The sequence below is a fragment of the Scyliorhinus torazame genome, chromosome 17 (assembly GCF_047496885.1).
Source record: "Scyliorhinus torazame isolate Kashiwa2021f chromosome 17, sScyTor2.1, whole genome shotgun sequence".
NCBI lineage: Eukaryota > Metazoa > Chordata > Chondrichthyes > Carcharhiniformes > Scyliorhinidae > Scyliorhinus > Scyliorhinus torazame.
The window spans coordinates 101922440-101935877 of NC_092723.1; the positions used below are offsets into that span (position 1 = coordinate 101922440).

Consider the following 13438-nt stretch of genomic DNA (forward strand, 5'->3'; position numbering starts at 1 on the left):
ACAGAGGAAATTTAATGTGGGGAAAGGTGTGGTCATCCATTTTGAAGCTAAGAGAAGGAGGTCAGAGTATTTTCTAAATGGTAAGAAGGTGGATGTTGAGAGAGGTTTGACAGTCCAAGTGCAGGAACCATTGGTGGAGAGATTTTTTTTTACATTCAAAAGGCTACTGGACTATTTATCTCAAGAGGAGCTGGGGCATAAGTGGAGGAGGAGGATATGCTGCAGCTGTACAGCACTCTTGTTAGACGTTCAATTCTGGGGACCACACCTCGGGAAGGAACAGTTGGATTTGGAGGGGTTGCAAACGTGCTGAATCACCAAGAACAATGCCGAAACTCAGAGGGTTAAACCATGAGAGCAAATGACATCAAACAAGCTTTTATCACTTTGAAATGTAAAAGATTGGGAGTTGATAAAAATGAGGTATCGAAAATAATCAAGTTGATGGGGTAAATGGCGAGACAATTAGCCCTGGTGGGGGTGGAGAGGGCTGGCTTGGGATGCCCAGTATCAAGGATCATAACCTTAAAATGACCGCCAGACTGGCGGGTTGGCACCATGGTGCAGCAGTGAAGCGCCAGGAACCTGGGTTTAATTCCAGCTTTGGGTGGGTGTGTGGGTGGAGTTTGCACATTCTCCCCGTGTCTGCGTGGGTTTCCTCCGGGTCCTCAGGTTTCCTCCCACAGTCCAAAGGTGTGCAGGTGAGGATGATTGTCATTCTAAAATTGTCCCTTAAGTGTACAAAGATGTGCAGGTTAACTGGGGTTACAGTGTAATGGGCCCAGGTAAAATGCTCTTTCGGAGGGTCGGTGCAGACCAGATGGGCCAAATGGCCTCCTTCTGCACTGTAGGGATTTTATGAATATCAGGAGGCACTAATTTTTACACAAAGAATGGTGAAAATCTGGATCCATCTGCCCCGAACCTTTTAGCTGCTTGGTGGGTAAATTGAAAATGTTAAAACCAAGATTGATAGATTTTTGTTAGGCAAGGGTTACAGAACCAAAATGTGCAGATGTATTAAAATAAAGATAAGCCATAGTGTAGCAGAATGGTAGAACAGCCCTACAGGGCTGAATGGTCTCATGCTGGGCCTATCTTCATATTCCACATGCCACACACCAGTATCGCCAATATGATTATTGTGTCGCCCCTCAAACAAAGGTAAGATTATTCAAGTGTTCAAAAAGAGGAATTCAGTCAAAGAACCTTTGTGTTCTGTGGAGAAATTATTGGCCAGAAGGCAAAACACTCCAGAAATAGCTGCAAGTATTAAAGGAGTGACTGCGCTTTCGATATTTTAAAATTCTAAATATATTGGGAATTTAACTGGGGCTTACATGGCCTGTTTAGTAGTTTCAGATTAAAACATTTCCCGGTGTACAGAAACAGGACTGTATTTTCCAGTCATAACGTTAAAAGATTCCCTTTCGTGATAATGGGTTTCCTATCGTGCTCCAACCAGAAATTCCAGACTTACTCACCTGCCCGCTCAGTATGATCTAATGAATCATTCTCTTGACTGCACTTTTATGTAGTTTCTAAATGCAAAGTTGTATGAAGTCCCCTGTTCCTGTGCTTTAAAATGAACTGGTTGGTCCCCCCCCCTTCTCCGATTTGCAAATGGGGAGTTAATGTCAAATAACGGTTCAGGAAGCAGAGAGGTAACCCTGGATTTTCGTCTCAGGTTTGCAAAATGCGAGTCGGACTCTTTTGCAGCTTCACAAACACACCTCTGGCTTTTGACTAGCTTTGCCTGGGACTTCTGTTTCTTTGAGAAAGGGTTGGGTTCCATGTGTGGTTTTTGTGCGACACTGCAGTGCAGGAGGAGGGTAGGTGTGGAGACAGGCTGGTTACAAGGCCCACCTCAGTTCTCTGGGACAGTAGCCCAGCTACCAACATTGTTCCTCCTAAACCTCATGCCCTCCCCCCCCCTCCCCACACGCACTACATGCCCCCTCGCATCCCCATGCCACCCCATGTCCCCCCATGACTCCTCAAATCTCCATTCCCATCCCAGTATCCTCTGATTGCCCAGCTCCCTTAATGTCCCCTCATATCCCTTCACACCCTCACCATGTCGCCCTTGCATCGTCATAGCTACTTACCCAATATCCACTATGTATGCATCATGGGGTGGTTTAGCTCAGTTGGCTAGACAACTGGTTTATGATGCAGAGTGAGGCCAACAGCACGGGTTCAATTCCCGTACCAGCTGAGGTTATTCATGAGGTCTTCTCAATCTTGCCCCTCACCTGAAGTGAGGTGATCCTTAGGGTAAAAAACCACCAGTCAGCTCTTCTCCTCAAACGGGGAAAGCAGCCTATGGTTATCTGGGACGATGGTGACTTTACACTTTACTTTATACTATGTACAGTCCTCAAAAGTCATGCAGTCACAATGAATGCAGGTGAAATAAATTAAACCTGCAACAATTAATAAAATTCTCACTCCAACCTTTGTCATTGATACTGCACAAAAAAAAATTGTCTCCCACAGAAAAAATGTTTAATCCCTTAAGTGGTCATTACATTGTGCAAACAACCATGCATTCAGATACCACAAAGGCGGATTGTTATTAAAACCTCTTAAAACTGTTAATCGCCGCCCGAGCAGCTGTGTCATCAGATTTCAACACTGCAAAAGATTTTGGAACTCAGCCAAGCATTCATAATGGCCACAGTTATCAAAACATTAGCTTTCAACTCCTGAACCTTAAAGAACAGGTGGTGCCTTCTCCATTCCAATGCAGATTCCTTGTTGATTAATGGAGTGGAGCAGATTTTATTTTTTGACCAACAGGGGCAAATTCTTTCAAAGTAAATAATTTTGGAACAGTTAAATCTCAATCGAAATCATGACAGGAGAGTTTGCCCGAAGCGCAGTATATTTTTTGTGCTGGTAATTAAACTTTTTAGAGGTAGAAGAAGTGCTGAACTGCTCCTTAGTTCCTGTCCTTCCACCGGCGCTGTGCGATCCAGTCCACCTTCCAAATTTGACACTGATTCATCGTGAAGTTCTTCATCCACATCTGGTTGAGAACTGCCAAAATTCATTCAACAATCAACTTCAGACGGATCCAGGCTAAGATTTGAGCTTTGTACCCCTGGTTGGAAGACCAGCTCTGATCCTACACCACCTGACTGCTCCATGCAGTCTGTTCATAATTTAAACTTATTTATCTTAAGACGGTGTGTGTTATTAGTTCACATTTACGAGACTGTGTGGCCGACAGGGGAATTCACTCACTGTTGTCGCATATCAGAAAATTCTGTGAAATTACCTCTGTGATATCTTAATAACCAGAAAGTCAGTGGTAGGATAAATAATAGAATTTATTTAAGGTGACAAGTCTTCCCATGGGAGAGTTCACAGTTCATGTTGGGACAACCAACATGCTGGTCCATGTTTGGGCCGGCCTTTATGCTCAATCTTACGAGCTCCAGTTGGGTGGGACTCCGCCCACTAGCGAGGAAGATCATATTCCACAAGCCCCACCAGGAGATCAATTACGGTTTAGGAAGCTCCGGACTATTGTAAAACAGCTGTAATGAGCTTCTGAACGGGACTCTCTCGCCATTTTTTATACTTTGTGGAGGTATAGTTACTGTCATAATATCCACTCATGCATATAATGAGATGCAGACAGGCAGTGATTGACACACAGGATAACCAATGAACACACGACACATAACAACCAATCACCAGACAGGACACCACCACTATAAAGCACACAGGGCATTAAGGCTCTACCTCTCTCTACAGGATACAGCTACTGAGATAGTAAGAGTGCACCAGCCAGTGAGCACTATCACCATGAGGTAGAGAGTTAGTCTGGTCAAGCCAGTATGAGGTTATCAGTCAGATTGATAGTGTCACAGCAGATTGTGTACAGCAATCAGGAAGTCCAATAAAACAATGTTGGACCATCTCCTGTGTCAGAAGCCTGTTTCTAGTTTCACTGCATCCAGTTGCAGTCAACGTTGAACCAACTTACTTAACACATCAGTTACAATTGCTGGAGGAGCAGTGATTCACAATGGAGGCTGTCAATCTGTTGTTGCTTGTGCACAAGTGGCCTGAACATACAATCCTTCACTCCAGGCACAATCAGCAGCTGTGAAGGGCGCTGTGAACTCATATGCCTGTAGGCAGATCTAAGGTACACCAAACAACAACACCCTCACTAATCAATTCACAGTATACAGATATATAAAACAAAGTGACAGATCCCTTATTTGCTCAAGCAAGCAGTTTAAGCTTGGTCTTCATGACCAGCTAGCAGTAGTATTAGAAGGATTTGACAACTTGTTCTTCGTTGACTGATTTGATGAAGATGCAAGTACACAATACCACTCAGAAATTATTTCAGCCCATTTGGAATCGTAAATCAAGGAAGGGCACGATAGACCGAAAACAAAATAGAGTCCTTTCTGGGCAGGATTAAGCCCGGGAACGCTATGCCGCACTTAGCGTCATTTCCTTCACCCCGATCTCTCTACCCCCTGATACGACCCCCCCAACTCACCTGTTGGGGGCTCCTCGAGCCCCCCTGCACCACACCTCATGCAGACAGGGCATTCCTGGGTCCGATCCCAGCAGAGGCAAAATTCCAGCTTGGTACCTTGGCACTGCTTACCTGGCAGTGCTCCTATCAGCCGAGCACTGCCACCTGGGAACCCTGCCAGTGCCAGGCTCAGACCCGGGTGGCACTTCAAGGGGGTCACTGCCAGGGTGGCAGTGCCAAGATACCCGGGTGGCACCAACAGTGCCAGGGTGCCATCCTGCAAGGGGATCGACCACCCGGGGATCTCTGATCGCCTGGGAGACCCCCACCCCCAGGTACTGTTCCACCTGGTCCCCATTTGTGGGCGCAGTACTGAACGGGGTCCAGCTGGGGTCTCCTCAGCAAGGCCGGTAGATCCTGGGTTGCCGTTCTATCCGAAAGCAGCACGGCTAAGTGGATTCTTAAACTCCAGAAGTGTGATACTGGGTCCCGCCCACTGTGTGCCAGAAACGGATTGCAATGTACCACAAGATCAGATCTGGTTAGGTCCTATGAGGCATAACGGCTGTCAGGATACTGGGGGTTGGGGAAGAGAACTCTCCTGGGGTCTACCAACCATGTTCTGCTCCGATTCTAGTGTAGATCACACCCCTAATCTCAGATTCTTAAGGAATTCCCAGAGAAATAGCAGAAGAGCTGGTGCTAGTGTCCACCTTCACATTTGTACAAAGACTGACAGTGGAAAATTCTATTAAATGCGACCTAAGATTTGCAAGGGTTACATGATCTTGGCGGTTAAGCCAGGAATGCATCCACTATGGAAGTCTACTGTGGACCCTGTTGATGTTTTGGGGGTCAAGGAGATGGGCCTCCAGGACAAGGCACTCACTGAATTAAAGTAAAATACTTCGGATGCTGGAAATCTGAAATAAAAACAGAAAATTCTGGATAAACTCAGCAGGTCTGGCAGCATCTGTGGAGGGAGAAACCGAGATAACATGTCGAGTCCATGTGACTTCTACAACCGGTCATACAGACTCGGAATGTTAACTCGGTTTCTCTCTCTGTATTTTCTGTTTTTATCCAGCATGTCCTGCTTTTACTTAAGGCACTGAAGGTCTCAGAAATCCTGGGAGGCAAATGCTTCGATAAGCAAGAAAATTGACTGCAGCAAGATGTTCCATGACTTGAATCACTGATGCTAGTGGGCATGTGGGCATACCAATCAGTGGCCATGTTGAAAGCAGGAGAAAGGTTGGAATGGGCACCAGTAATGATGCTCTGGACACACAAGACGATTGACCTTTCAAGTCAAGTTCCCTTCATGGTCTTCACTAGTTTACACCCCATTACTGGTGTAAACCCATAGGTTGGCTCCAACTCTTCTGGGTATGGCTAATTATGCCTGGTGATATCTGGGGCGCCTTTTTCATTGTTAGAGTCCCAATAAGGCCCAGGCAAATGATTTACTGATCTAGTAATCCACCACTCATAATTCCATTCCTCTTAGGCTGATGCACATGTAGGGTTGGTTGGATTCTCTGCCCCACGAGGCCACATATGAAAGCACATATTAACTCTGCTTCCAGACCTCCTGAGCTACGAAATAATCTTAAAGCGCAGAAAGTCAGAACCAATGTGACCGTTAAATCTTGCACGAGCTGCAGGAAATATTTTTGTCTTGCCTTTCAACGAGTTATTTTCGTTGTCAAAATCTTGCCTCTATCATTCAACACTAATTGCATTAAGGGTGCGCCTAGTGAATCCAGCCAAGCTTACACCCGATGAGAAAATCTAGGCAATGAGTCAAAAGCTGTTTTTATGACTCGAGATCTTGTGTTTTGGGGATTGCAATCTAGAAATAATTTTTAGTGATAATGGTGGATGAATACAGGACCCATTTTAAATGGATCAACTCTGCCACTGAAATAGCAGACATGGAATAATTGTACAGGAGCACTGAATGTTCATCTACATTTAACACAATTAGGCAGCACGGTAGCCTTGTGGATAGCACAATTGCTTCACAGCTCCAGGGTCCCAGGTTCGATTCTGGCTTGGGTCACTGTCTGTGCGGAGTCTGCACATCCTCCCCGTGTGTGCGTGGGTTTCCTCCGGGTGCTCCGGTTTCCTCCCACAGTCCAAAGATGTGCGGGTTAGGTGGATTGGCCATGATAAATTGCCCTTAGTATCCAAAATTGCCCTTAGTGTTGGGTGGGGTTACTGGGTTATGGGGATAGGGTGGCGGTGTTGACCTTGGGTAGGGTGCTCTTTCCAAGAGCCGGTGCAGACTCGATGGGCTGAATGGCCTCCTTCTGCACTGTAAATTCTATGAAAAAAGACATTTTGGTCCCAGATTCCACAATCCTACCTATTTTCTCCAGGAAAAGTGCAAATCAGTGACCTTGATAATGAAGCTTTGTATTTGAGAATGACGATTATTTGTACAATGAAGGATAAACCATTTTTTAACATCACAATATGCCATTTTTCTGATTGTGTTTGTGCAGGTTGGCCTTAGAGTAGAGAATGCGGAGCACCTGATACAGAAAATATTTGGTCACAAGCATGCTCCCTTTATGGACAGCCCCAAAAACATGAAGAATTCAGGGAAAAAATGGAAGATGAAAAATCCGTCAAAGGCTCCCGTTCAGGCGGTGGGTAAGAAGGGAGCTGTGCAGAGACACGCTATCAGCAAAGTTACAGCAACCAAGCAGCAAGTGGAGAAACCCAGGCTTCAGAAGGCAAATCATAGCTGTCACAACGTGGACTATAACCGGATTTATGAAATCGAGGCCCAAGTAAGGATGTGCTTTTCAATGAGTTATTTTCAATATACCAGTGCAAGTAAAGTCCGATCTGATCTAAACTGGAATTTTGGGAGAATAATAAATAATATATCCAAAGAGGCTTTCACTTGCACTCATTGTCATTTGTGCCAGTGGCAAACTTCACAAATTCATGATTTTATGTTATACTCAGAAAAAGGATACTGCCCAGAACAAACTAGGCGTTCAGTGCTATTTCTTTCAAGTCCCACACTAGAAGGTTTGAACTGCCCCTGGAATAGTGCATGCTGACCCAAGAAACCAAAGGGGTCCCAACCCAAAAATGTCCATAACTTTGCAAAAAAACTAACTATTAAGTGAAGTTATGTTCCTGAATCATTTTGAAATTCGAATTCTCTATTTAACTCCAATGATAAAGTCCACATTCCGTATACTGGGAGGTACAGCAGTGTTTGGATTTCTGACCAGTTGGGATTATGCCTCAGGTGGTGCTGTGCTCGAAATGAGCTGAATATCAGTCATTCTGAAACAGCTTTAAACCCCTGTGATTGCAATGACTTAGTGCAAGGTATACTCTTCCATTAAGTTGTCCTCCCCATACTTGTACTGGACTGAGATCTTTCTCTTGTTTCACTGATTAAGTTTGCAAAAAGGATGGCAAAGAAGAAGAAGAAGCTGACATGTGGCCTGAGCGTGAAGATATTTGGCAACGAGCTGAGCTTTATAGACTGCAGTACCATGAGGACCCAGATCAAGCAATACTCCCTGGACATGGCAGAAATTGCAATTAAACTCCTAAAGGTACTGGAAATCTCACCTTTTTGGTCATTACCAATGGAATCCAAATTCAATGAACCCATTCCGGCAATGCTAAATAGATTAGCTAATACCTGTGCTTGACTGCAGTGGTTAGCACAGTGGTTAGCACTGCTGCCTCACGGAGTAGAGAACCCGGGTTCATTCCCGGTGCCGGGTCACTATCCGTGTGGAGTTTGCACTCCCACAACCCAAGGATGTGGAGGGCAGGTGGATTGGCCACACTAAATTGCCACTTGATTGGGGAAAAAAATGAATTGCTTACTTTAAATTTAAAAAGGATATATATCTGTGCTTAATGATTGGAAATGAATCAATATATTACCCAAGAGTAGTAACAAATACCCTTATTCGCCTCGGGGATGCTCTCAGTTGGAAGAGGATGTGTAGAAAGACCAGTTTGACACATGGCAGGGATCGGAATCTCCAGCAGAGGCCCGAATCCTGAAGTCCCGCTCGTGAACCCTGACTCCAACACTTTTGCAGGGATGAGAGAAGGAAAATTGGGGCAGGTTATAAACCCTTCATCCATTGTTCGCAGAGCAGATGTCTGTATAAATCCACAGCTGTCTCCACTCATGTGATTTTGGTGACTGAAACCCAAAGGGTGCAGATTAGACTTGGTAGAAACACGTCTAAAACCCATGGATTCACTTGGTTACCCTTTTGGAGAGGTAGGCACTCTTTGGGTAGATCAGATTATGTGTAAAACATGGATGAACTCATTGGAACTGTCCAGACTGTCAAATCTCATTGGAAGTGTCAAAATTAACAAGAGATTTAACTCTGCTGGGCTTAAATGAAAATCTGATATTTTGCTCTAGAAATGCCTGACGGCTATTGTTATAGGATATATATTGCATGACTGATTTTACAACTTAACATTATTACAGTGTGATGCCTGTTAAGTGAGCAGCTCCAGATGGTTATAGAATGGAAATGTTTGTTTTCATAAGAGAGTAGTTTTTATTTTTTTATTTAAAAAAATTTTTTTATAAATATTTTATTGAAAGTTTTTGGTCAACCAACACAGTACATTGTGCATCCTTTACACAATATTATAACAACACAAATAACAATGACCTATTTTATAAACAAAAAATGAATAAATAATAAATAACAAAAATGAAAACTAACCCTAATTGGCAACTGCCTTATCACAAGTAACACTCTCCAAAAATATAATTTAACAGTCCAATATATAATTATCTGTCGCAACGACCTATACATATTATACAGTATATATTAACAACCCTGAGAGTCCTTCTGGTTCCTCCTCCACCCCCCTCCTCTCCCCCTCCCCCCCCCCCCCCCCCCCCCCCGATCCTGGGCTGCTGCTGCTGCCTTCTTTTTTCCATTCCATCTATCTTTCTGCAAGGTATTCGACGAACGGTTGCCACCGCCTGGTGAACCCTTGAGCCGACCCCCTTAGAACGAACTTAATCCGCTCTAGCTTTATAAACCCTGCCATGTCATTTATCCAGGTCTCCACCCCCGGGGGCTCTTTCCACATTAACAATATCCTGCACCGGGCTACTAGGGACGCAAAGGCCAAAACATCGGCCTCTCTCGCCTCCTGCACTCCCGGCTCTTGTGCAACCCCAAATATAGCCAACCCCCAGCTTGGTTCGACCCGGACCCCCACTACTTTTGAAAGCACCTTTGTCACCCCCATCCAAAACCCCTGTAGTGCCGGGCATGACCAAAACATATGGGTATGATTCGCTGGGCTTCTCGAACACCTCGCACACCTATCCTCCACCCCAAAAAATTTACTGAGCCGTGCTCCAGTCATATGCGCCCTGTGTAATACCTTAAACTGAATCAGGCTTAGCCTGGCACACGAGGACGACGAGTTTACCCTGCTTAGGGCATCTGCCCACAGCCCCTCCTCGATCTCCTCCCCCAGCTCTTCTTCCCATTTCCCTTTTAGTTCATCTACCATAGTCTCCCCTTCGTCCCTCATTTCCCTATATATATCTGACACCTTACCATCCCCCACCCATGTCTTTGAGATCACTCTGTCCTGCACCTCTTGTGTCGGGAGCTGCGGGAATTCCCTCACCTGTTGCCTCGCAAAAGCCCTCAGTTGCATATACCTGAATGCATTCCCTTGGGGCAACCCATATTTCTCGGTCAGCGCTCCCAGACTCGCGAACTTCCCATCCACAAACAGATCTTTCAGTTGCGTTATTCCTGCTCTTTGCCACATTCCATATCCCCCACCCATTCCCCCCCGGGGCAAACCTAAGGTTGTTTCTTATCGGGGACCCCCCCAAGGCTCCAGTCTTTCCCCTATGCCATCTCCACTGTCCCCAAATCTTCAGTGTAGCCACCACCACCGGGCTTGTGGTGTAGTTCCTCGGTGAGAACGGCAATGGGGCTGTCACCATAGCCTGTAGGCTAGTCCCCCTACAGGACGCCCTCTCTAATCTCTTCCACGCCGCTCCCTCCTCCTCTCCCATCCACTTACTCACCATTGAAATATTAGCGGCCCAATAATACTCACTTAGGCTCGGTAGTGCCAGCCCCCCCCTATCCCTGCTACGCTGTAAGAATCCCTTCCTCACTCTCGGGGTCTTCCCGGCCCACACAAAACCCATGATGCTCTTTTCAATCCTTTTAAAAAAAGAACACCGGGTATCTTTGTATGCGGACGATTTGCTACTATACGTGGCAGACCCGGCGGAGGGGATGCTGCCACGTATAGTAGCAAATCGTCCGCATACAAAGATACCCGGTGTTCTTCTCCTCCTCTAAGTACTCCCCTCCACTTCTTGGAACCCCTCAACGCTATCGCCAGGGGCTCAATCGCCAGTGCAAACAATAATGGGGACAGAGGGCATCCCTGCCTTGTCCCTCTATGGAGCCGAAAATATGCAGATCCCCGTCCATTCGTGACCACGCTCGCCATCGGGGCCCTATACAACAGCTGCACCCATCTAACATACCCCTCTCCAAAACCAAATCTCCTCAACACCTCCCACAAATAATCCCACTCCACTCTATCAAATGCTTTCTCGGCATCCATCGCCACTACTATCTCCGTTTCCCCCTCTGGTGGGGCCATCATCATTACCCCTAACAGCCTCCGTATATTCGTGTTCAGCTGTCTCCCCTTCACAAACCCAGTTTGGTCCTCGTGGACCACCCCCGGGACACATTCCTCTATTCTCATTGCCATTACCTCGGCCAGGATCTTGGCATCTACATTTAGGAGGGAAATAGGTCTATAGGACCCGCATTGTAGCGGGTCCTTTTCCTTCTTTAAGAGAAGCGATATCGTTGCTTCAGACATAGTCGGGGGCAGTTGTCCCCTTTCCTTTGCCTCATTAAAGGTCCTCGTCAATACCGGGGCGAGCAAGTCCACATATTTTCTATAGAATTCGACTGGGAATCCATCCGGTCCCGGGGCCTTTCCCGCCTGCATGCTCCTAATTCCTTTCACCACTTCTTCTACCTCGATCTGTGCTCCCAGTCCCACCCTTTCCTGCTCTTCCACCTTGGGAAATTCCAGCCGATCCAAGAAGCCCATCATTCTCTCCCTCCCATCCGGGGGTTGAGCTTCATATAATTTTTTATAAAATGTCTTGAACACTCCATTCACTCTCTCTGCTCCCCGCTCCATCTCTCCTTCCTCATCCCTCACTCCCCCTATTTCCCTCGCTGCTCCCCTTTTCCTCAATTGGTGTGCCAGCAACCTGCTCGCCTTCTCCCCATATTCGTACTGTACACCCTGTGCCTTCCTCCATTGTACCTCTGCAGTGCCCGTAGTCAGCAAGTCAAATTCTACATGTAGCCTTTGCCTTTCCCTGTACAGTCCCTCCTCCGGTGCTTCCGCATATTGTCTGTCCACCCTCAAAAGTTCTTGCAGCAACCGCTCCCGTTCCTTACTTTCCTGCTTCCCTTTATGTGCCCTTATTGATATCAGCTCCCCTCTAACCACTGCCTTCAACGCCTCCCAGACCACTCCCACCTGGACCTCCCCATTATCATTGAGTTCCAAGTACTTTTCAATGCACCCCCTCACCCTTAGACACACCCCCTCATCTGCCATTAGTTCCATGTCCATTCTCCAGGGTGGGCGCCCTCCTGTTTCCTCCCCTATCTCCAAGTCTACCCAGTGTGGAGCGTGATCCGAAATGGCTATAGCCGTATACTCCGTTCCCCTCACCTTCGGGATCAACGCCCTTCCCAGCACAAAAAAGTCTATTCGCGAGTAGACTTTATGGACATAGGAGAAAAACGAGAACTCCTTACTCCTAGGTCTGCTAAATCTCCACTGGTCTACACCTCCCATCTGCTCCATAAAATCTTTAAGTACCTTGGCTGCTGCCGGCCTCCTTCCAGTCCTGGACTTCGACCTATCCAGCCCTGGTTCCAACACCGTATTAAAATCTCCCCCCATTATCAGCTTTCCCATCTCTAGGTCCGGAATGCGTCCTAGCATCCGCCTCATAAAATTGGCATCATCCCAGTTCGGGGCATATACGTTTACCAAAACCACCGTCTCCCCCTGTAGTTTGCCACTCACCATCACGTATCTGCCCCCATTATCCGCCACTATAGTCTTTGCCTCGAACATTACCCGCTTCCCCACTAATATAGCCACCCCCCTGTTTTTCGCATCTAGCCCCGAATGGAACACCTGCCCCACCCATCCTTTACGTAGCCTAACCTGGTCTATCAGTTTCAGGTGCGTTTCCTGTAACATAACCACATCTGCCTTAAGTTTCTTAAGGTGTGCGAGTACCCGTGCCCTCTTTATCGGCCCGTTGAGCCCTCTCACGTTCCACGTGATAAGCCGGGTTGGGGGGCTTCCTACCCCCCCCTTGTCGATTAGCCATCCCCTTTTTCCAGCTCCTCACCCGGTTCCCACGCAGCTGTATCTCCCCCAGGTGGTGCCCCCCCGCCCATCCCCTCCCATACCAGCTCCCCCCTCTCCCCAGCAGCAGCAACCCAGTAATTCCCCCCTCCCACCCCCCCCCCCGCTAGATCCCCCGCTAGCGTAATTACTCCCCCCATGTTGCTCCCAGAAGTCAGCAAACTCTGGCCGACCTCGGCTTCCCCCCGTGACCTCGGCTCGCACCGTGCGACGCCCCCTCCTTCCTGCTTCTCTATTCCCGCCATGATTATCATAGCGCGGGAACCAAGCCCGCGCTTCTCCCTTGGCCCCGCCCCCAATGGCCAACGCCCCATCTCCTCCACCTCCCCTCCTCCCCCCATCACCACCTGTGGAAGAGCGAAAAGTTACCACATCGCAGGATTAGTACATAAAACTCCTCTTTCCCCCCTTTTTAACCCCCCTCTTCGCCCCCCCACATTC

The 13438-nt window shown here is 47.1% G+C and overlaps 1 protein-coding gene across 1 annotated transcript in view; it reads left to right on the top strand.

The window, feature by feature from the left end:
- Nucleotides 1-13438, top strand: part of LOC140394025 (uncharacterized) — a 654493-nt gene that overhangs the window by 221169 nt on the left and 419886 nt on the right. The window contains exons 16-17 of the mRNA XM_072480809.1: nt 7018-7308; nt 7939-8097. Coding sequence (XP_072336910.1) covers nt 7018-7308; nt 7939-8097 — 450 coding nt within the window. The remainder of the gene's footprint in view (nt 1-7017; nt 7309-7938; nt 8098-13438) is intronic.